General features: G+C 31.6%; 1 protein-coding gene across 4 annotated transcripts in view; it reads right to left on the reverse strand.

Moving 5' to 3' along the window:
- Ets65A (DNA-binding protein D-ETS-3) overlaps window positions 1-26,253 on the reverse strand; it is a 155,411-nt gene that overhangs the window by 16,854 nt on the left and 112,304 nt on the right. For all 4 annotated transcript variants that reach the window (XM_088230150.1, XM_088230149.1, XM_088230151.1 and 1 more), the window contains 2 exons: window positions 25,474-25,545; window positions 7,137-7,184 (listed from right to left, as the gene is read on the reverse strand). In XM_088230150.1, the coding sequence (XP_088086276.1) occupies window positions 7,137-7,184; window positions 25,474-25,545 (120 nt within the window). The remainder of the gene's footprint in view (window positions 1-7,136; window positions 7,185-25,473; window positions 25,546-26,253) is intronic.

A 26,253-nucleotide genomic window follows, 5' to 3' on the forward strand; every position in this document is an offset into this window, starting at 1 on the left:
GGGAAAGCACCTTCATGTGTGCATTGTTTACCGGTGGTAGAAATAAGTTATTCAGTACGTGCCACAGTAACACGCGAGACATTTTCATAAAATGCCATTGAATCATAAAACGTACCCCTTGATGGTGTATAAAACAGAACAACCAAAATAATATTTGAACAAATCGAGGATCCCTACGTTCACTATCGAAACTGCATATTGCAAGGTTTATAGGAGAGCAAAAACAAAGCTCTATACTTTTTTAAGCACCTATCAGGGATATTATGAATCTTCTCTATCCCCTAGAGAGTGGTTAATTTGGGGATATTTATTTTTTCCATGCGACTAATTTTTGCTTCATATATGGCCACACTGATGAACGTCAAAAAATATGGACACGTGAAATCAAACATGAGAATTTTCATTTAGAACATTATTGCGACCTCAAAAATTACCCAAAATACTAAATAAGGTTGAATTGACCAAACCGTGTTAGTTTTTTTTGGCCGTTTTTGAAGCAGTTTGACCACCGTTTGACGTTTAATCATTAGTGTGGCCATTATATGAAGCGAAGTGATGTTGCATTAAAGAAATAAAAATCTTCAAATTAATCTCTTTCTAGGGGGTAGAAAAGATCCAGAATACCACCACAGATACTATAGAGTTGCCAAACATATGTCTACTGTATTTCAATAGATAAATGTTTGGAAATTCTACAGCATCTGGTAGCTTCTTGAAAACATATCAAGCTTTGATTTTGGTCTCCTGTAAACCTCGCAAAATGCAGATTTGATAGTATACCGAAATATATATAGTCGAAACATTTAGCCCCATCAAAATCATTATACCGGTCTCCACACCCAGTTGCATCTTCTGTTAGGTAGAGGCCGATCGTCTGTTAAGTAAAGGTAAGATAATCAGTCTTACGCTTGCGGTATCAGTTCAGCGACAGTGAAATATTGCCGTGTAAAAATAAATAAGAAAACATTTCACATGCATCTAATCAAGAAAAGAATTTGGGGCCTCAAACTCGGTAGACGAACGCGTCAACTACTACACCACGAGGCGAACTTATCCCCACTCGATTTCCCTTTTTAGCCCTATCAATATTCTTACATAACTGTGCAACACGGTTAATTATTTTGTAAAATATACCTAGCAAGTAATAACAATATACATTGTGATACATACAAAATGATAATATTATTACGTATGTTAAGATTGTATAATAATGTAGAAAGCAATGCTGATATCGATATCTTTGACGATACCTTTAATAATTAAAAGAAAACTGTAACCCAATTTATAAAATCGAATAGTCACTTATGTTAGTTTGGTAAAATAATTTGTAATAACCTGTTAGTAATATTTTGATTTTTTAAAACTTTTATTATTATATATTACTTGTATAACAATCACAGAATTCAATTAAGGTAGCCAATTCAAAAAAATATCTATTACAAACTTTTTTTTCTGTATTTGTGCATGCTGTGTTCACATATAATTGATGAACAATATCTCAAATAACAATTTGTGATTATTATACTAATTTCATATGTATTGTTCATTGTTTGTGAACCAAAATAAATAAAATAAAATATACACTTCATATAGTAAAGAGGTAACATTTGTTTTGTTTGTTCGTTTGTTTACAGTTTGAGGTGTGGTAATCTCGGGAACTAGTTATACGATTTTCGACCCCGAGCAAACACAATTATGTAACCTACTTTTTGTGATAAATAAAATCTGAACTTAGATGCGTTTAATTCAACATTTCATTTTGTTGTATTGTGTGGGCGTTTCATTTTTATTGTCTCGTTTAACAGACAATTTAGGTGCGGAAAGGAAATGATGATGATGAAGTTCACGATGATTAACAGATGTAAGAATTGAAGGAGTACAGACGTTCAAACATAGTCAGAATGGTGAATGTTACATAGTGTGAAGAGTAGCCTCTTAAACCAGCTATTGACAGATCATTAACCCTGTAAGTGCCCAGACTTCTATAATCCATTACATAAAATCTTCTTCATCACTGATGTAATATATTAAGATTATTATTCCTTTGACTGATGAGAATTGTCGCCAAGATTTGTTAAATATTTTTTTCAATTTTTTTAAAAATGTCACTAGGCTCGATGCGGAAAATATAATTTTTTTTTTTTATAGCCGACAGTACTTTGTATCATCGTCTTAATTTGAATATAATTTAAGCCATTTTTGTTCTGATTTGAGATTATGATTGAATATTTTTCACCATGCTAAGTAGCATCTACTCGTATCTCTCTCATTTGAACGAAGAAATTGTTGGCAGAAAATACGCATTTTTCGAATAGCGCGTATCTCAAAGAAGATTCCTCGGATCTCCCTGGAGTACAGCTAACTCCGCAGGCGGTCAGTAGTACAGTAGTTTGAATTTGTTCGAGTAAAACTCTTAAAAACCATGTGCGTATAAAAACAAAATATTTATCAATAAAAAAATAACACGAAAGTTTCATTCGAAAGCACTGATTATGAAGTTTTCATTGTCTCGGGTAAAGTTATAATTTAGTAACTTACGTTGTATTTAAATTAAGGCGACGATATGAAAGAAAATAAAATCTGAATCATAGCGAGTGAATTAAAGTGCAGGGTCGAAAATTCCCAGGGCAAGGGTCGGCTGACTCTGATTTCTAGAGTCAAGTATGCCGTGTTGATTATCACAAGGCACCCGGCGTGACGAACACGCGGCCGTCCACTGGGGGGCATTATGCACGAACTTAACCGAACGAAGGTGTTTGCGTTTGCGATCGTTTATGCGAAAGTTCGTATTTGGTACTACCGTGCGTTTATGGGTAGGAATATTTGCTAGTAAATACTTAAGCGATTTGAAATCTCAAAAGCGCTAAAATTCTATTTGGAGTCCATGCTTTACATATATCTTTAGTGCGAAAAGTAATTTGAATTTGATTGTTTTTTTTTGAATGATTAAATTGTTCAGTTGGGACACATTTACCAATAATATTGTGTTTATTTAAAAGCGATTTTATTACAAAAAAATTCTTACACAATATAGGACACAACGATTTAAAATGCGGAGAGTTAGCTTCTTTTAAACACGGGCATCAAACAAATAATATCAGATACAACCATATATAAAATGTCGATTGTTGTGTCATTCGTTTGAAAATGCTGTAATGAGACAAAACAATTATCTGGTTTTTTGTTTTAAAAAATAAAAGTGAACGATATAAGTAGACTCAAGTCAGAGTTAAATGTACACATTTCAATTATAATATGGAGTTCTACAAAGTAATCGCCAACTCAATAAACAAATAACGTCAGATATATTTCAGTTTTTTATGATAAACGAAAAACGATAAAAGTTCGCTAGATACCCAAAATTTTGACCGATTAATTTGACAGAAGAAAACAATACGAATAAAGCATTATCGTATGAAAGACTTCTTACATCATGTTGAAAAAGGATTCTACCCTCTTTCGGACATATTGCAAAAAATAACAAGGAGATCATTGAAAACTGGTAGTAACAGAAACAGTTAACGTTGAGAGTAAGCGAGCAAAAGGACGGTCTTTTACAAAACTGATCGATCAAATAAAATAAATTAACATAGGCGTAATTATTTAACCATTATTAAGCAATGTGATATCACAAAATTTGTGATTTAAAATGCTTGTATTTACATATTTTTGAAAAAAAACATTTAGGTTAATTATTTAATATTTTTCCTGCTCAATCCATTATTCTTAAATCATTAAAAAAAAATCCTGAAATATTTTGCCTTTATATGAGTACCAACGTACAAAATCGAAATTTCAAGAGGCGTGATAAACCAGTCAAAAAGTAATTACATTTTAGTTTTGTAAGAAATTAAGTATATTTTTATTCAAAATATTATATATAATATTATATTACGGAAAACTATTGTTTTTATCTGATGTTCATTTGTTTTATATAATAATTATTGGCGAGATTTTGAAAGAACGACGCGGGGTTTCAAAATATAAAAATTGTTTCAAGATAATAATTGTATGGGATTTGAAAGAACTCTTTGACGTTTGTTAAACGAACGCACATACACGTTTGTATGTACTCGCGATCGTTTTGGCTCTATTAAAATTATTCACGAACGAAATCTTCAATGCAACCCTATGCTAGGGCAGCGGACTCCCTCTGGGGAAGTGTTTTAGTTAAGTTTTTACTCTCTATTCATGATCATTATCTGCGCTGTACAACCCCCGTGCTTGGCGGGGGCCAAACATTAGCCACGTTCCGGTGTGGTACACTTTATTTTAGCTGCAGTAGCGGAATAAATTATTTAACAATATTTTGTCAATTCACAAATATTTGTAGACAAGTACTATAGAAGAAATATAGTGTAAAAATTAAAGAAATGTGAAGATTTAAACTTATACAGAAAGCTGAATGTTGCCAGGTTTAAAAATCAAAACTAACGTAGAAACCTAGAGTTATAACGATTTGCCTAAAATTCTTATATTTTGTAAAATAGTCTGATTAGAATTAATAAACCTATTTAACTATGTTTGCAATGCACAGAATTTCTTCGTTTAAACCCCGACTAGCAAGGAGTTTCCTGAGATTAGGCAGGATCTTTTTGTGATGTGTGTTTTTTTAATGGATGATATCGTATAAATTAATTAATTCATTTTTAAAGACCCCATTTTTTATCAGAATCCCTCTGCTTTGATTACTAGTATAAAACGAAATATGCCTGTGACCTCAATACATGCCAATGCAGTGTGATAACCGGACTGCAGACAACGGAAAATACCGAATAAAAACAGATTATAATCAGATTAGAATTTGAACCACGTTTCTCCATAGTAAATGAAAAACACGACCAGTTAATCACCTTTTGTAGGCGAATCTAGTGCGTGATTAGTGATCAATGGTAAGGTATTATGTATGTATAGTAAGGGCGCTAGACGCGTGGCGGCTCACTCCATTAGACTACAAAAATACACTCACCCCGCCTACTTACATAAGGTAACTACCTTTAACATTTACCATTTGAAATCTTACAGGGAAGATAAATGTAATTTTGTAAAAACAAAATGTGTTCAATAGACATGATTTTTTCATGCAAAGAATAAAATAATTATTTTACTTTATTTACCAAAAATATTAAATTAATTATTTGTGAATTTGATTAAAATATTTCGAACAAAAAACGTTTCGAAATTCGCGATATCAGTTTTTTAACTGGTTAAAGAAATTGCCTGATAAGATTATTTTTCCACTATACTTAGTAGTTTCTCAATTTTATATTCATAAAATCATGTTTTACACCTAACATTAAAATTTGAACATTTTCTTTCTTTTTGATACTTGTGCCATGATATACACACATGTCCACCTTTTTACCATTATAACACCTCCTCACCTTCACTCTCACACACTTACTCACATACACAAACATATTTCCTCACAACGAATCTCTAAAACATGTTTTCTCGCACAAAAAAAACAATTTATGAATATTTCATCTAATATTTTTGAAAAAATCGAATTAAAAACAAAAAGTGTACAAATTGAATCTAAAAATCGATGTTTTAATTGAGACAGGCGCCGTGGCGCAGTTGGGTAGGCGGAAACTGTGAAACTGGCGTCTCGGGTTCGATTCCCACCAGCTGCAAGGATAAAAAATCTCGACTGGTCTGGGTGTTGTGTTTTGCTTTCCATATCTTGTCTTCCACCCGCTGTTAAGTCTCTAAAATAAAAGCTTAGCCGGTTGTTCGTTTAAAAGAAAAAGATAATAATAAACCAGTCATTCAAAATACGTATTCTACGAAAAAAAAATTGACCTACCCTTTAACTGTTTAAATATTTTTTATGCTGGTTTAGGGTGTCATCAATGTAGGTACAAGATAAAAACGAAAGATAAGAAAAACAAAAGATAGATAGTATTTTTTATTTGATGTCAAAATAAATATTTGGTATTAAAATGAAAAATGAGTAAGACGGTATCTACATTAAAATGATGTCATGTTTTTATTATTTTTTTATTTGGACCTATAAAACCGATGATAACAGTTTTTTCAGTATATAATTAACTTAATAATATTTTTTCATAATAAATAAAACATCGATTAGATGTTCATGTTTAATTAACCATTTTGACAAATTATGTCTGTTATACTTATAATTAGAAATCAAACACTGATTTGAGTCTACTGAACACTTTATTTTATTTTTACAAATATAAACATATAAAAATAACTTCGTGACAATTGTCTCACCTTATTAGGGCATTTTCAAACGAATATCAAATGCCCTAATAAGGCGAAACAATTGTCACGAAGTTTTTATTTTTATATGTATATATTTGTAAAAATAAAATAAAGTGTTCAGTAGACTCAAATCAGTGTTTGATTTCTAATTATAAGTTTAAATATGGAGTTCTACAAAATAAACACCAAATCAATCAATATGTCTGTTATAAATGAAAAATCCTTTAGAATCAGTTGATTTATTTCTGATTACAGTTATGGGCGACTGAATTAAAGTAAATACAATCGTCAATAATGGTTGCATTCAGTTGTGCACGAAATCATTTATAGTCTATTAAATATTAGTTATTGCTTTCAAGCAGTCATTTCTACCCCTTGTCGATTGTTAAAAATATAACGGGGTGTGATATTATGTAATTATGTGAAATGTTTACTGACGTTCAATATCAGCACGCGCATGCGGCCGGCGCAATGCCTGCTAGGTGCCCTTTTTAAAAGTATTCATAATTTCGAGGGCGCATGTCTAATACAATAATTAAATAAATTACACATTTATACTTTTGATTACTAAAATTTTGTTGCTGAGAATCCACGATCCGAATAAAAGAAATTTACTAATGTAACACGGAACAAAAGTGATAATTCATGTTTTAAAAATTCAGTACAAATTTGGAAAAGGGAAGAAATTTGAAGTCGACCCTCAGATACATAGATGCTTGTCTTGTTTTCCCTCTATCTACCTTTACAGGTATTTATAATGATGGTACATTGAAGTAAAAATTTCATCTTTGTGGCTCGTTTTGCAAAATTTATGAGAATTATTTTACTACCCATTTTCAGGTTAATTATTAATAATTAACAGTATGTGATAATTATGTGTAAGAATAATTTATTTTAAACCATACCTGAACTTGCCAAGCGACTACTTGTTGGTCCAAACATCTGATACGGATCTGAAAAATAAATTTTGAAAATATTTTATTAATTCTCAATAATTAAAATCCTAAATTAAAAATAACTACAATAAATCAATAATAACAAAACTCACATTTATTTCGGAAATAAAAAACGAGTGATACTTGAATCCTAAAAAATGTTCTCATATTAAATGATTTAATGAACAGCTAACAAATATTTCCCCATTGCTGTATCCATTAGAATAAATGTACACATTACTTTTTAATACTTTACTTTTCAGACGTCGTCATTAAGAGTCGTAAGGTTCACGGGATAGAATATCAAGAACTTCATGAAATAAAAGCCACAACGATATATTTATTTTAATTCATTTAAATAACAATGCATAAACTCTTGAATTTACCCAGTAACTCATTGTGAAAAGATCCTTCGGACAAAAGTAATTACAATTATTTATTTTTTAATTCTCTATCCTAACTGTTTTTGTAAAAATAAAATATATTTTTAAAATAAAGATACCCATCTCAATGATGTCGCAAAAGCGACGAAACCGGTCACTGGTTATTAAAACTCGTATTTTATTTCTATAAAAAAATACAATAAATTTCTACCGAAAATCGTCACTAACAATCTTGAATGTTTGGCAACTTATTAACTTTTATGAGTGGATCTAGTAATGTAACTGATGCTCCATTCCATCTCGCAATACCATATTCAATCTGACATTCCATTTTGATAGTTCATTAAGAATAAAATTGGGGCAAATGAACTGAGAACGTGGAAACTCCGTATTTGATTCTAAGGGTCACTTCATACATTATGTTATTTGAGTTATTTTTTCCAAATTGCGTACAATTATAAGTATATGTCATTGTAAATGTTATTTCAAAATAAAAAATAACTTTATATAAATATGCATTGAATTTTTTATTCTACATATTATATACGCTCTTATAAATAAAAATGTTAGAGTTTGTATTTATCACCTAAATTGTACTAATTACATGGCTGGTTGGGTGTTTCATTACACGCCCTATATAGCTAAAAAAAAAACATTTTGTTTATTCTGTACTTTTCTATTTCTTATAGTTTACTTCACTTGCTTGTACTTATTATTAAAATAAAATACTAGAAAACTTTCAAATTTCAATTATACGTTTGGATACATTCTAAATGTTTTATTTCCTACAAGCGGGACCCGACAGACGTTATCCTGCCCAAACGTTGGCTTGCCCGCTGTTAACTGGTTGAACAAACGTTTTTTCGTAAATAAGTACACGCGTTACTTATTTTGCCTTTTTGAGCTATTTGTATATTCGTCATAAGGGTTAGTTTTTTGTTTTATTTCCTCATGTGATTGGCTGAGAGTTCTCGTCGTGCTCAAATCATAATCGCGGAAAAAATCACTACTCTAGTGTCATAATCCATGAAGAAAATAGAGAAATACGCGTTAATAAAGATAAGTTAGACCCCGTTTTACCCTGAGCCTTCTAAAATTATGACACTCAACTCAATCTCAACGCTAATTAGCCATTCTTTAACAGCCAGACGGGTTTTGACGTGTCCTTGACATTTAATTCGAAACCAAAAGAAAAGAAAGAACTAAAATAGACCAGATCTTGTGTTCAGGTAGTTATTATTTTTTAAAAATTGTCCTAGCTTTAATTTTTCTTGTATTGTATTTCATTTGTATCTGTATTTAGAACTAACAAACAAAGGTGCATTCTGTGTAAGAATCCGTTTTTCAAAAATGTATAAATTGTTGGTTGAAATTATTTAAGCATTACTAGAAATCCATTAAAAATAAGGTAATTTGTAGAAATTAAGAAATTGTAAGGAAATTAATCAATTCAGTATCCAAACATAATCGATGTTTGTAAAAGTTAATATACGAACTTTTTTAATGTAGAAAAAAACAGCATTCTCCGAATTTTTTGGAATATGCATTTCAGTCGAATGCAACTCTGGAAGCTAGATGAAAAACACATTTTCGCACCTAACTATTTTTCTGATGAACATGTTGAAGATATTATCATTTACAAACCCAAGTCACGTGAATTGGATTATTTTGCAAAAAAACCTAATGTAAATCGGTTTGGTAGTTATCGAGCCTATAAAGGACAAACTATCCTAAACTTATTTTTATATATATAGATAGAAAATAAAGAAATAAGTTTGTCATTTTCAGAATTTTTATATTTTTAAAGTTCACTCAGAAAGCTTATACGCTGTTTTATACTTTAAAAATAACTGTGACAAAAACCGTGAATAATGTATACAGTAAATATAATATTACTAAACAAAAAACAAGTAATAAGAATCTTAACAAATGAAGTATAATTCTTACTGTCGAACAAAATAATATAAGCAATTCGAAATGAACAATAACAATAATCATAATATTTTGTAACAATATTTTGAGTGTATCTCAATGTTTGGAGACACGGGAGGGGGGGTTTGTAATGCCCTAGGATGTTAAAAGATTGTTATTTATTTCAACAGAGAGGGAAATGTTTTTGGGAAAGGAATATCAAAGACATAGCAAAGTGGTCACTTAAACCAGCCAATGAGAGAACATACATAAGCCCTGGATATACTTAGACTTGCATATTACCTTCCCGATAATATGTTGTATCTTTTAATGCACCACGGCAGGCCAGTGACCTCAATTACAGTGGTAAATTACACAGAACACAGAACACATAGTACAGATATACAATAAAAAATTATATGCGCAATACATAATTGTAGTTCATCTGTTTTTTCCAAATTCATAATGAGATACATGGTTTTAGCATCAAAGCGGTGTAAAACTATTTCCTTGGTTTTGTTAAACTTTTTAGGATAAGTGGCGCTATAAGTCATTGTGGAGCATGTATAATTTTAAGTTTACATCGATTGCAGTTTGGATAACAGTATGTAATGCTTAACATAATGAGTTGTTAAAAATTTTGACAACAAAATACATAAAAAAATAATGCTTGACTATGCTAACAGTAAACACTTTTTAAGCATTTATTAAGTACATACAAACGAGTCATTTTGAAAAATGAACATGCAAGTGTTTTTTTTAAATAACTCTACAGATCATATATACTAAATTCTATCTGGTAACGGTATCAAAAATATTTTCCTACTCATCGAGTCTTATTATTTATTTATTTTCCATTTGTATTTTTGTAATTGTTTGTTTTGTATTTATATCATTAATATATCACTTCGCAGTTTACAAATAACAAATATTGTAAAAAAATAAAATAAAATAAAATAAAATAAAATAAACATAAAAAAAAACAATATTGGTGATTATCGTTATGGAATATTTAAATAATCTGAAGTTATAAAACAGTGTATCAAAATCCCTAGGTAAAAAAAAACGGTTCCCGTAAATAAATGTAGGATAGTCTTTTTTACGTTTTGTGTGATTAAAAATTAACTTTTCTATTAGCATAAAATATCAATTAAATATCTCTTAACAGGGGCGATTTGTATATTTAGAGGTAATAAAAATTTATGACTTATGCCCTAATGTATTGTGTTATAATTCCCGATGGAGGAAGAATTAGCTGAGCTTTCTTTTCACCCCATCAATATTCAGTCCATGGGGTAGTTAGAAAAAGTATTAAATACTCAGCCACCCTTTGCAAACTATCTCGCCAAACCTCCCCTACTCCCGGTGACTGGTAAATGCAACCTTTCGACACTTCATTAAAGAATGAATAAAATATCAATTATGTTTTATTTTATTAAACAATAATGAAGTCTATTAAACACTGCAATAAAAATACATTTATTCTCGAGACTTTTATAACCAAGTCTTCTGGACACTGAAATTACGTGTTTCAAAACGGTTATTGGTAAATGTAATTATTTATTTAATATATCATAAAAAATGAACAAAAGTTTGTTTTAACGAGCTATCGCTTTTTTGATGAGACATGAGACAATTATTTACTAAATGAATCAATCAATCTTTTATATAACTTTCATTTATTAATTTTGATTTAAATGATTGATATTCTCGTAAACAAAAAAACATATTTGTACTCGAGTATTTCATCGAGCATATATCGGTCAAAAAAAAAGTATGGTATTTAAGAGGAATGCGGGTGGGGTTGATTATAGGCTTTGGGGTGGTACAAAGGTTCTTCCCGTAGGGTTTGTAGCTCCCTACCAAATTCTGTCACTAAATCGAAATGTAATCACTTTTACTGTTCATATAAATTGCAATCATACCATTTCGAGTCAGAGATTGTATCAATTATTGATTTTTTATTTATTTACAGTCTGCACGTTTATTTTTGGGTAGTGCAATTGGAAATAGGATATTAAATTAGTTGGGAAACATACGCTTTTCTTTCAGTTGGATATTGCTTCGAGTGATTGCTTCTTTGGGAGGGAGAGATGAAATAATTCACGGATTCTCGGATATTTATTTGTACGAAGATATTTTAAACCGTTTTAGATGTATGTTTTACAAGAACCTGGATGCGAAAACATTATAAACGGGCAGCATCATCGAAAAATTTATCCTAAAACATCCAAACTAGAAATTTTGAGAAAAGGTAGAGAACAAACTTTTTCCATGATTTGATTTATAGCATTGAAACAAAAAATAACAATATTGTTAATGCGAATTAATAGAAACAAGAAACTTAGAAAGAGGGGAAGAGATCAGTTTTTCCCATTTACACTTTTTGCACCTACTATTGTAAAAATAAAATGTTACCGTTTTTCCGTTGAAAAACAAGCGAGCAATTGCGAAATTTGTATCTGCCACCCATGGTGCATTACGGTGTAATATGGAAACGGTTTCCGGGCGGCCTCTTTTTTTGCAACAAACGGAGTGAGAACACATTAGGTATAGTCCTTAAAACGGTCGTCAGATTTTCACAATTTGGTGCAAAGCGAGGGCAGATCCAAAATTTAAATATATCCCAAAGTTTATGAAAATAAACGGTTATAACTCAAAAAACTATACTCTTTCTTATTTGTAAGCATTTTATTGCATTATTGCAATAAACATTATTGGTACATAGTCGTAACGGTTGTAAATTTAAACTCCACTTTTATACAACAGTATGCGTACCATGTAGTTTTTAATTGTTTTCTGTGAAAGGAATAAAAATTGCCACGTTTTAACTCGACGCAAGGTTCTCATAGTTGAAGGAATAAAGTGCGTTGCGTAAATTCTTTCACCTTTTTCAGGGAAGGTTTTCCCAAGTCCCACGGCCGCGCCGGGTGGAAGTACACAGTTGGTTAAATGAAGGCAGGTTTGCTAGTACGTTGTCCGTACCCTACACTCGCATTTACCACCAACCGGCGCGGCGGCGGTGACTTGTGTATGTTTGTCACGCAAATCAAAGGGGATTCGGGTTAAGTGCCTCCATTGACAGGCTAAATCTAGAATACACCTGTGCACTCCTTTTAATGCTTGGAACGGAAATGATCCCGAAGTAGTGACTGAACGTTTACAACAACAAGCGAGCTTTATTAAACAGGCAAACTTAACAAAGATAAGTGATCTTTACTAGATCAAAATTATAAATCATCAAAACAAAACAACGCAGATTTTGTCGTATTAAACGATTTGAAAAAAGTATAAATGTAATTATTATAAGTCCTGAAGATGGGTTTCAGACAAAACCGGTTGAAATCAGCGAAATGAATACAATATTCACTTAGGGGAGAGTCCGGCAGTACCGGCTGGCATCCAGTACCAGCCAGTTAATGTTTCCGAAATTTGCGGCGTTTATGTAATTCGCTCTCATAAGTACATGCCCTACGCGGCGTTAACTTGTCGCAACCAGCTTGCTGTCAGTGTGGAGATTTGCGATGGGCACTGCGCACGGTAAACGTACAGTACCTAAGTAAAGTCCAGTGGGTTATCAGTGGAGATTATTCAACCATTTAAACGTGGTATGAATTAATCACTTATATAACTATTATAAGACATGTTTAAATCACACATTGAGTGTTATATTTTATCATTGACCAAACATTTATTTTTAAGTTGTTTAATTTCTTTATAGGTATACCTACACAAATGATGTCAGGTGAAAAAAACATTATGAAGGGTACCTGGGATCCTGCCAACATGCATAAAGCCGTAGAAAATGTATAAATTAAGGATATGAGTGCGCGTCAGGACGCAAACAGGTATAAGGTACCTAGAAAGACATTAAAATGAGTGCCATAAAAAACAAAAAAGAGGTATACATTAAGACTGTCATGGATCGTTTCCACAACTCAAACACGACTTTTTTTCTGACTTGAACACAAACAAGTGTTGGCAAAACATGTCAAGGATTGGACACATAGGCTCATACTCTAAAATAGGCTGGTACTTCTTAAACTGGCTTTCCAACTTTCCGAAAAATTAATATTACCTCTTCAATTCAATACGGAGAAGATATCTGCCGGGAAGTTCAACTATTGTTATTTTATGAAAAGACAATGTGACTTGTCATTGCGGACTGCTGAACTAACAAGTTTAACGAGGGTTGTTGGTTTTCATAAAATTAAAGTAGAGCGGTTATTTGAAAGTCTTGAAAACTTAACACAATAGTTTAGTTTTACTCCCCATAAAATATGAAACTGCGACGAGGCTGGTATTAGCATTGTCCAGAAACATGCAAAAGTGATAGCTACTAAAAACCAAAGACAAGTCGGAAAAATTATTTCCGTAGAGCGTGGAAAAAATGTGACTGTATTTTTTGCAATGAGCGCTGGGAGTCAGTTCGTATCACCACTCTTCGTGTTCCCACGGATAACAGACTCATGATTAACGCTCCATACGAGAGTGTAGCTGAAGCCTAGCTAAATGGCTGGATGAATGCCGACATTTTTTTGAGGTGGATGTGTCACTTAACAAAATATGCGAGTCCAACAGAACAGAACCCAGTTCTGCTAATTATAGATTGGCACGCCAGTCACCAAAACTTGGATGTCATTGAATTTGCTAGAAAAAATTGACATTCACATGATCAGCATACCATTTCACACAATTGATTAGCTTTAGCTGCTTGATTGCACGTTCATAAATCATTTTAAATCAACTTACAACGATGCATGTGAATTATTGGTGATATCAAACCCTGGCATAAGAATCAGTGAATATGATATTGCAGAGTTTGTTCCGTCCGCATTGAGCAGAGTTTCTCACATCGACATTGGCGTAAATGCTTTTGCTGTACTGAAATTCACTCTTTAAATAAGAATGTCTTCAGAACCAAAGCTTCTATCTTCTTAACACTCAGAACCGATAGCTTCAATTTCTGGATATATATGACTGACAAACTTGTCCACTCAACAGTTAGAATCATCTTCAGCTCCCAAACAAGTCGGATCACAAAATGCTTCTTCAGCGTCCAAATCTCAAATGGTTTCTTCTTCTCAAATATCAAAATCTCAATCTATCGCTGTTATTGACCAATCAGTTGACATCTTCAAAGCAATCGTTTTAAAAATGTCACCGGTCCCCGATGCTTTGAAAAAAAAGCCACTGCACGATGTCGTAAAGCTGAAAAAAGTTAAATTTTAACAAGTTAACAAGAAGAGAGCAAAAAAATCCAGTAGCTCAGTTGACCGAGGAATACATTTACTGTCAAGTAAAGACGTTGGCAAAAAAGGCAAAAATTTGCTTTCAGGAACAAAAATCAGGAAGAAAGGCAAGAAAAAGAGAAATGTAAACCAAAGTCACCCTCATATTATTCAGAAAGAGGCGATTTTCCCTTTGTAACTTGCATTTTACGAAGAGGATTGGATACAATGTGGAAATTGCAATATTTGGGTCCATGAGGCTTGTATCAATATTTCGGAATTATCAAATCAATATATTTGTGATTATAATCTTTTTTTAAAAAACATTTTATACTGACCGGTACTGGAGGACTACTTTTTAAATGTGTATTTTTTACAACCTTCAAATTTCATTATTAAAGTTGTATAATTCTGAAAAAACTCGTGTACATCTAGTTTAAGTCATTTTATATTTTATTCTACATAAATCTTAGGGTGACGGTACTGCCGCACTCTCCTCTACTCTGTGATTAATGTCCTACCACAATGTAAATTATCCGCAAAATAAACGAAATTCGCACATTTTATTGGAAAAAAATCTTATAGTGAAAAAACGAAAGTAAGGCACCTTAATATTGATGTATTTTGAATACTAGTGATGAACTTTTAAGTAGTTAAATAGTATAAGTTATTACACTAAACATAAAAACAAAATTTTATTGTCTTCGGGTAGTCTGCACCGCAAAACTGATAATCGTGCCTTCATGTAACGAATGATCGAAATACGCTGAAATGAAAGTGCTAATTCAGTGCCCTGTGTAGCATTAAGTAGATAAGGTAATAAAAAGATGGTTATCTTGCGAAATCACCGTGAAGACACAGAAAGTAAAAAAGAAGGGGAGAAAAATATTGTTTTGTTTTTCAAAGAGATTTGGTCGTAGAAACAATAGCATCAAATAGAATTATCTCTTGAAAAGGCGGGCAAATACAGAGGAAATAAAATGCATGCAGCAATATTTCTGGCATGAAATCACCCTCCGTGGGGGAGCGTACCACATACTACCACGGAGCATAACTCGTAGGGCGAGTATTAGTACAATCCCTGATTGCCGATTCGCCTTAAGGGAGACATTCATTTGTATTTTGTCGCCGTGGAATGAATTGAATAATCTCGACCCGACCATTATACTGCAGACAACCCCTCTAACCATACCATAGAAATTACTTTGATTTCTTGGAAAGATAAAAGCTTATTACCAAGAAGTCATAAAATAATTACCCACTTTCTTACTGTACATTTTATTTATTTTAACTGAGGTATTAAAATTTCAACTGATATCGATTTTTTGAACATTGAAAAATATGTTCAATTATAAAATTCTAAGTCTTAGTTTCTTGCCTATTTTATTTTTCTTTCGTATAAATATAAAAACAAATTTAACTACATTTAATTTTTCATAACCTCCAACTAATATCTTATATCAATGTCAGAAATCGAACCCTTGCACGGTAGAAAAACGCACTGACCATTAGATAGCAAGGTGGACCTACAACTTTTTTTACTCAATATGCTGACTAAACGAACCGATCAGATATATAAACATGGAGAAGTATTTTCAGGGGCAGGTGATAAAATTCGGTCTTTAGCACGTCAATAAAGGTTTCAACTGTTTTACTACACAAAAACCAAAATAATGAAAAAAAATAATTATAAATTATTCTTTAATTTATAATGATTATTAGTATTTAAAAATAATACAACGATGAACAATTTTGTTGATTTAAAAAAATATATGTTTGAACATAATGCATGATGTTGCTTATGTAGTCATTTTTGTTGAAAAATTGAGAGCGTTATATTTTAATGTAAATTAGCATCCAGAAATTATAGAATAAACTTCAAGTTCCATTATTCATGTTGCGACATCATTAAAAAGTCATTTGACGCGCTTTATAGCGGGAGACCGTAATTAATAGTGGCCATAACACTCGTTATTTCCAAAGATCTCAAATAATTTTATTTCACCAACTGGGAATTACTTCCCCTAATGTAGGATTAACTGTCAAATCAAAACACGTTTATGGACTTAAAATTGCCTTGTTATTAGCTGATCTGGGTCTTAATAATCAATAACGTTCCGTTTCAAGATTTTTTTTTAAAATGTAAAAATCAGGAAGTTCAGTTCTACGGAAAATTAGATATGAAAAATGTTTTTTATACGCAGTAAAAATTAGAGCATTTAATTGCACGGCGAAATATCTCGAAAACGTACAAAAAAATAATGAAAATGAACCACTTTGACCTACGTCACAAGTTATTAAGAATCAACCAATCATAGAGTGTTGTGATAAATTTCTTGTTTCCGGGAAACCAACTCGCCAATCAGCAAAACTCACCGACTAAAATTTGTGACGACACTGGCGCAGTAATTTCAGAAACTTAAAAAATTCACATTTATTTTTTTGGATAAGTTTGATAGTCTATTAACAAAAAAAACTTTAATTAAAAAACCACTGAACTTCCTCATTCATCTTTTTCTTTAATGGATTCACATCTTAATAAAGAAGGGATTTGGAAGTCTAAACATTTGCAGACATTTTAATCTGGCGATGATTAGTGATTACGTTACAAACTGAGTGAAATTCACAAATTATTAATTATTGTGAAGAAAAGGAGCTCAAGCTGAATGGTAGAGCTTTGACCAACTAGGAAACGCCTGAAAGTGACAAAGTAATTCTTTTCCCCTCATTTTGGGCATTTTTTTCAAATCAAAATCATCATTCTTTTGATATTTAAAAGTAATTATTCTACATTTAGATTGTTTTTAAATGGATTTTTAAAAAATTGTAGTAAATCGATTTTTTTATATATTTCTGTCTTGTCAAAAGATTTTAAATAATTGACAAAATATTTGTACATATTGTTAAATTAGATATTTTTACCCTCAGAGTAATAATTCTTTAAAAAAGCTTTTAGCTCTATCGCATAGAACAAACGCGATGAAATTTTTTGGAAATGTACGGTTTCGGTTAGCGCTTGCAACTCTCGAGTTGCTTATAGGCCGTTATATTGCTTCTGAAGCTAACTTCGATGCGAATAATCGTAAAATTGTTTTTCTCCGTATGGGCGACTCTATTAGCCATGGGCGTGTTGTAACTATAAGTTTTTACCTCTTAATAAACGTTAAGACTTAAATATCCTACCTTAACCCTTTGATCGCTAAACACAGATTTAGTAGAGGTTTTGACCTTTTTCTTTTTGATTTATGTTTATAGTTTGTGAAGCAATTAAATGTTTTTTATTGTTTTTTTAACCTCCACGTATGAAATTAAAATAGCATAATAAATGATACCACCAGGAAATTGCAACATAAAAAGTTGTTATTTTTTCATTTTATATACAAAAATAAATTAAAAATCAGCATTATAATTTAAAATCAAACAACAAAATTGTTGAAAAATAAAACTAAATTACAGTAATGAAGTTTGTTAAGAAATAATAATTTTACACCACAAAACGGGTGACGGCTCTATGCAAAACTGATCCCCAGGCGTCATTTCTTGAAATTAATTACTTAAAAATTTCCGAAACTTCTCAAAAACGTTCAAATATTTACCGATAGTAATTAAATAATCAATACCACTTTCGAACAAAGGGATTTCGAGTATTATGCAATTAAAATTTAAAACCTTCTTCCACTGTCCATTAAAACAATTAGTTACGAGAAAATGTTTAAAAAGGCTATAAAAAATGGATAGTTGAGCTAGGTAAAAGTAAAATTATCTGTCTTATCCCCCCAAACCAATATTAAATCAATTGCTTCACAAATGTACAGTTAATTTTATGTTTTTATTTTTATTGTACGTTATGAAATATAAAAAATAAAGGAACCATAAGTGAAATATAAACATAAATACGTAGTGTTTAAAACTGTCTGAAAAATTTGTTAATTGTCTTTGTATATTAAGTTTTGTTTGTATATTCTCACATGTAGAAATATTAAAAAAAAAGTATATTGTTAAGTGTCCTTGGCACAGGGTAACCCAGTGAGGTCACATTATTTATATTATTAATCATTGTTTATTATGTGGAAAAAAATTAATTAATAAATAAACTTCATTCTCAAATAAGAGATGTAGGAGTTATTTTAGGCCAGGACAATTTTTTACCGTCTTGGGAGCAAAGGGTTAAGACATCCAATCATAATATGTTAAATATTTGGAACTAAAGTGAATCCGTTTATTAACTAAAAGCTCTTTGCAAAAAAATATTTTTCTAGTATTAAATATTTAAAAAAACGGAGAGCATTTTTAGTATCCGAAAATAACAGGCATTAACAGTGCCAATAACATACAATTTCTCATAGACTGATTTAAGTGATCACTTTTACATTGTGTAACATTAACTATTTTACCGATAATGTTTAAAAATAATGTATCTCTTGATAATTAAATCTTGTTATTTTGCTTAAAAATTATGACATACTCAACATATTGTCAAATTCTGTTTTAAAGCTATCGTAATAACGCTTTAAAAAATTAGCATAAATTATACATATTAATATAGGAATATTTTTACATACATACATACTGTTAAAACATGTACTCTTATACCTAGATTTTTTGATACTTCAAAACGTGTATATAGGTATAGCTCATTTGAGTAACTATATCCACAAAAAATATGTACTCATGGTACAAAAGAAATTGTAGAACAATGTGTATTTAATGTTGGATTTATTGAATAAATAATAAAATAATATAATTTTATCAAATGAGAAGATTTTCCGAGTGTATTCTTTGCGTACGGAAATGAAATCAGAAGAAGTGCTATCCTGGACCACTTTTCTCATTGTAGGTGCCTTGAAGATGTTTGACGGATCAAGGGGTAGAAATCCTCAGCACTAATTGCTAATAGAATCGTGTGCAGGACTATCTCACGTACAGAATTAACGCGAACGATCTTGTATAGAGGGTGATTGAAGCATCAACAGTTGCTTTTAAAAGCGAAATGTACATACTTGGATAACAGTAATCGGTCTTTATTAAAGATCGACTATTCGTATGCCTTATTATTTTGTTTGAATGAGTGTAGGAGGATGAATGAAAACAAATATACATTCCATCAACTCAAATCTCACAAAGACACTTCGAGAAACTGTAATACCGATGCCTGTCCCAATATAATTAAATCGACTCTAAAAAACTAAACAAATAGGATGTACATTATATGAACGATAGAGGACTAAAATTTAAATTATACGACGCATAAACTTTATTGAATCACGATATTATGTCTTATACAAACCTGGGCCGCGATTACAAATGCTATCTTCACCTGTACATATTGAGACGGTATAAACGAACATCGATATTTGTGTACGAAAATGTGTATATTTGTATGAAAATTTAAAGTATCTTTGTCGGTAACCTGTAATTGAACATGGTCAGAAAAAAATGTAAATGTTTTCTATTTTTCATACCGAAAATTTTATTTTACTTTGTAGATAAATTTGAAAACAACTTTTAACATCCCATTAAAATACGGACCCAGCCTAGATAGATATTTTAAAAATGCATTTTTTTTTTAAATCTCATTCTTCACTATGTTTTTAGTATAAATAGTTAACTGTGTAGATTTTTCAACCGTTGTACAGTTGACACTTTTATTTTCCCATTTCACATGTGCTTTATTTTAAATTTTTTTAAATATATAATGTTAGTTTTTGCTATATTAAACTTTATTTTCATAAACGCTTGGACTACGTGTTTCTTTTTATAAATTATATAATGGGTTTTTCTTCGGCTATTGTTTATTTTTTTTATCATAATTTATTTTGTTATTATTAATTATTTGTTGACTTATTCACTGGTTTGTATTTCAATAATATCTTCAACATGTTTTTATTTAATAATTGTTGACTGACTGTTTCTATAAAATAAATCGGGTTGTGGTTCCGTGGCTAGCGTTGCGAACTCACGGATCAGAGGTTCGTGGTTCGAACCCTACTCTATCCCAATTTGATATCTATTTTCTAACAGTGAATTATTTACAACTCGTTGGAAATGGCCACAAAAGTTTTAATATTTGAGTAAATTGTAAGAACGCTAAAATTTTTATTTAAAAAAATTAGTACATAAAATAAAAAATCGATTTAAAAAAAACAATTTTTACCACTTTGTAACACTTAGAACCTATTTTTTATTAGAAGGTATTTAAAAAATATATCTTATTATAATATGCAAAAACACGTATTCAAATGTAACAAACGCTTTTGTTATTCCTTTTTTTGCATATTTTTCTCTATGTCTCTTACTTGTTAAAGCCCTCCGGGCGTTTATGAAATTTAAATAAATACCTTTGAGCAATTTTGACGAGCGTATCGTGATTGCTTAAATAGCCACATCCCTTTCATATCCCAATCAGAATGCTTGTACAAGGTTTTCCTGTAATTTGAATTATTTAACACCAAAAACACGTGCGACTTTCGTTCGGAGAAATTTCTCTTTTGTGGCCCCGGGAGTGTTCAATGTCCTGGATGAACACATAAAATGAAAGCCATTTTCAGAAGAAGTGTACAAGTTTAGATTTTGTCTAAGGGAAGAGATCATTGCAGGAAACTGCTGCGAGACTTATATATAGTACTATTAAGCGTGTCGTCCAGATGTTCATGAACATTATGTTTATGTTATAATTTTTATTTATACATAGTATTCTTTTATAATAAGCACGCTTCCTCTTTCTGTTATATTGTATCCCAACTTAACACCAGGTTCATGGTCTTATAGAGTTAGGGATTCGTTATTATTTTTTTTGTAATATGTATCTTTATATGAATAAATAAAAAATAACTTAAAAAGATAAAATATAATTGTTCCTAACTCTCTGTTGAAAATTTTGTCGAACTTCTCCGTATTTCAGACGTAGCTTTCTTTAAAATATGACTGCGAAAAGCTTTAAAGGTGCTGTATTAACGAGAGAAGTCCTGTTTGCGAATTACACGCGGTCGAGAAGCTTCTTCCTCAGTTTTCCCGCTCCTAACATCAGTATAGGTAAATATTGGAATTACTTACCCCGAAGGGTACGCGTGCGATGGCCATGTTTGTTGAGTACGGTCAGTTACGCTCGGCACATAAAAGCTTATTCCTGTCACCGTATATTGTCTCCAAACAGTGGCTGGCACTGTAGCTTCGTGTTTGCTAAACAAAGACAATCTGAATCACGACGGAGCTGTCACTAAAAACGCCAATTTCGCTACCGTTCGATTCGCAGCTCTCCCGAATACTGTTTATTTTAGCTTTTAAAAACTGAATTGAACCCCCAAAAATACACCCATATACCTAAAAAGTTACGTACAGTCCATTTAATAAATCTTTCTTGTGTGTGGCAGAATGATTTTTAATTAAATATTCTAGTGTGCTTACTAAACAAACGAAATTTTATATTTGCTCGGTTCACCGACAGACACTAACACGTACATACGGTTATTAACCATTCCAACGCACTGTACTTCGGAATTCCATTCGTCTTTACTTTCATTTTTCTCAAAATAAATTTTCTGTTAAAATGTCAACTTAGTGGCATTAATTATCATCCCTCTTCCAGCAAACAGAAGTGCATAGGGCACTTCATCGGTAAACCAAATGCAGCGTTGTTCGATCGTTCGTGAAATGAATAAGTAAGGTAATCAGCGGTACGCTAAGGTGTCAGCTTAGCAATAATGAAATATTGTGGTTTTTCATTAAAAAAAACTTTTTAAAACAATATTTCATTTTCCATCCTGCCTGGAATCGAACCAAGGACCTCAAAAATAATACACAAACGCTTCAACCAAGCAACGGGGTGGACTTATCTCCACTCGATTAGTTTATTCAGGACTTTTACATGGGAGCATCGAGCCATCGAGTCGGAAACACTCAAACAGAGTTTTGTTTTTATTTCACACACAGAACTGTATTTTACATCCGCCTGGACATAGATAATTTTACTATATCATAGCAATTTATTATTCAAATTAAACAATAGGGTAATTCTATAAAATGTGTAACACATTTCGTCAAAGTTAATGAAATAATAAACTATAAAGCGTTATCGTTGCGCGCTATACTGTCTAGATTAAAACCCCTGTATGTGTTATTTATTAGTACGTAAAATGCGCTAAAAAAGCATTCTCTACGCACGCTATACTGTTCAGAATATCACCCCTGAATATGTTATTTTTTGGTATGTAAAATGCGTTGAAAAGGCGATCTCTACGCGCGCTATACCGTTCAGAATACCACCCTTGAAGATGTGAAAATAAACAAGCTTAATACTTTGATTCCTGGTTATAGTTTTGAGTCAATATTTGCGTTCTTAGTTACACAATTTTTTCCGGGTTGTGGTTTGTGGTAGTGTCACGGACTCACAAATCATAGGTTCAAGGTTCGAACCCCTTTTACCACAATTCGATTGCCATTTTCTAGCATATATATTTACCATCTCTCAGGCGAATGTGTGGTAAAACTATGTACGAAAGGTTCACAAATGTCGAGATCCGTGCGTTATGACGTAAGGCTGAGCTAAGCATTTATTTACAATAGTGTTTTTACACTTCAATATTTCATAGTCCCTAAGATTGGCATATCTTAACCGTTATACTGATTGTCTTACCTTCATGTTACAGATGATCGATATATGCTGGATTAAGTGTACCAATGCAATTCTCTATGCACCATCGGGTGTGGATAGGGGTGTGATGATGATAAATATTTCTTGCGATTTATATCAAAAGTTTTTGCGAGTCGTAAGTAAACATATTGACCGCATCGCGTTCAGGGAACGATGTACACCATCAGACGTTTGTATTGTAAATGGTATAGCAAGGGAGCGATATTCATATGGGTGTAAGCCATGTGTATTCAGCTATATGTTTGTCGGTCAATATTTATCAGTGCCAATTCAAGTTACATCAAATGCAAGGCGCGTCATATTAGCTAATGGAAAATCGCAATTTTATATTCGCCATCATTTTGGTTCGAATTTCGCTGTTTGTTTTTATTGTTAACGGTTCCGTAATTAACATGTTTTTTATTTTTATGAAGACGCTGTTCTTGCACATTTTTTATTTTGTTAATATTGTTATTTTCTTTTTTTATATATACGCCCAATGGGCATTTTTATGGACACATTTAAACATATAAAATTATAAAAAAATTAGAAAGACACAATGGTTTATAGTAGATTTTGTGGGAGTGGAAGCGGGAGAGAGATGTTTGTAATTGAATTTGATTCAGTGATCGTTTGAAAGAATACAACTTGTTTTCAAAGAAATCAAGACTGGTATGTTAGTTGGCAGACCTAAGAATTCTGGGCATAGGGGAATGAAAACCATAGCTATTTCTATGGTTATCGATATGAAAGAGTAAGTTTTGTCTGAGGTTTCTAGTTGGGATATTTAATTTTATTGAGCTCAGTAGTTCAGGCGCATCGAAGAGTGAGTTGAGAATTTCAAATAGGACTATAAGGTCAGATTTATTTCGACGGTCTTGAAGAGAAGATATATTTAAAACTCATTATACGTATATAGGTCTCTGGATAAGCCTAACCTCCAGCCCATCTTTCTCAAAAATCGATGTTGAACTGATTCAATATTCTTGATGTGAACATCATAATATGGAGACCAGATAACAGAGGAATACTCGGTGCGGGCGAACTAGGGAACATAAGAGAGTTTTAAGGGTATTGATATTTTTGAAGTCAGCTGTGTCAGCTGTAATAAATCCAAGAAGTTTTAAGGATTTATTGATACCATGTTCAATATGAATTGTAAAAGAAAGTTTAACGTCAAGTATAATACCTAAATCTCGTATACTAGACACAGATGATAATATTTCATCGTTCAGTGAGTAGTCGTTTATGATTAGATTTTCCAGACGAAAAAATCTCATAACCTTGCACTTACTTAAGTTGAGATGTAGATTATTGGTTGAGCACCAGGTGATTATACCTCCTTTATGCCAAAAAATGCATTGTACGTAGAAATTTTTAATATCTCCAAATGATTGTAGACCAGGCTGGATTTCAGTCGCTGAAGAGTTGTCAAGATTGCAAAAAATAGGCAAAACATGGCTATACAAACCAGCCATAAATTTCAATCTAAAATACATTTAAACTTGCTGCGGCAAAGAGGGAAAACATTATCGAGAAGGTAATATGGAAGTCTAGGCATCCACAGGGCTCATGACCTGTCATTGGCTGGTTTAAGTGGCCACTTTACACAATGTGTAACATTTTTGTTTCTGCCTATGTTTAAACTCGCATATTTCCTTAACTTTTCCATCTGTTCATATTTGTGAAGTAAACCAGCTGAAACCTTTATCATGTGGGTGCGATTCATCCGGCTGAATCAATTCACCTACTAGGCAACGCCTGAAAACAATTTTTCAACTTTTATACTTCTTCTTATACTAGATAGTTTAATCAAGAATGTTTTGAGCAAGTCCGATTTTTGTAAGACAGGAGTAGCCCCTAGAACCAGCCATTGACAGGTCATAAGCCGTGTAAATGCGTAGAATTTAATTTTCCCCTCCCAAAAATATTTTCCGTCTCCGTTGCAACAAGTCGGGATCTAAATAACTCCCTATGGCATGTCTGCAAAAATTTAAACCTTCTCACAAAACATTGTTGATTAAATACATTATTTGCTTTATTTCAATTTTTCATTACAATTTGGTCGGTATTGTTAGTTTTTAATTTAATCCGAGATAAATTAACTAATTATTTAATATATTAACAGTACAACTTGATTGGGTTATGAATACCTGGTTGCCTAAGGTGTGAGTGAGCTTCCAGCGATGATTTTGACATTGCTGATAGCGAATTGGAGCCATATCCTGAAAAAAAAAAAAACATTAACATACTTAACACATAACATTTTTTTTCCTTCATTTTTTTATTGATTTATTATTTTTAATTTTTTTGAATATTATTTCCATTTGTAAACACTAACTACAAACTTTTAAATAACCTTTTTACTTTATTTAAATTTTTAAACTACTTCCATTTATGTTTTTTTTCCTTCTTTTTTGAACTAAAAAAAAATTAGTTAATTGATAACCATAGATATAATAAAATAATATGAAAACTTCACTGATCCATTAGAGTTAAGTCTAACTGTTTAAACTATAAAATATGTAATTGTGCTGTATGATTCCTGAACAAAAGAAAATAACATAAAAATACTGTGTGAAAAAACTCTTTCGAGCCTCTGTGTGGTAACCAGAGGTTACCTTAGGTTAACCATAGGTAAACTGAGGTTAGGAAATGATTGTCTGATAATCACTCTCTCTTTCCATGTTATTAAAATTAAACGTGTCTTGCTTAATTAGATTACATGTCTTTCATTCAAATAAATGTTTAATATATTTTCATTTTGAGAGGTACCGATGGACAAATTATTTAATTAAAAATTGTCTAATATACCTAAATAAGTGCTTTATATTTTTTTTCTTATATGTTAAGGTTAACTTAACGATTACAAAGATATCGTTGAAATATTTACAGCAGTTGTAAAAATAAATTAATAAGTGCGATTTGCAACG

This window comes from Micrasema longulum, unplaced genomic scaffold, assembly GCF_059751315.1.
Source record: "Micrasema longulum isolate JH-2025_06_02 unplaced genomic scaffold, ASM5975131v1 h1tg000735l, whole genome shotgun sequence".
In the NCBI taxonomy this organism is placed as follows: domain Eukaryota; kingdom Metazoa; phylum Arthropoda; class Insecta; order Trichoptera; family Brachycentridae; genus Micrasema; species Micrasema longulum.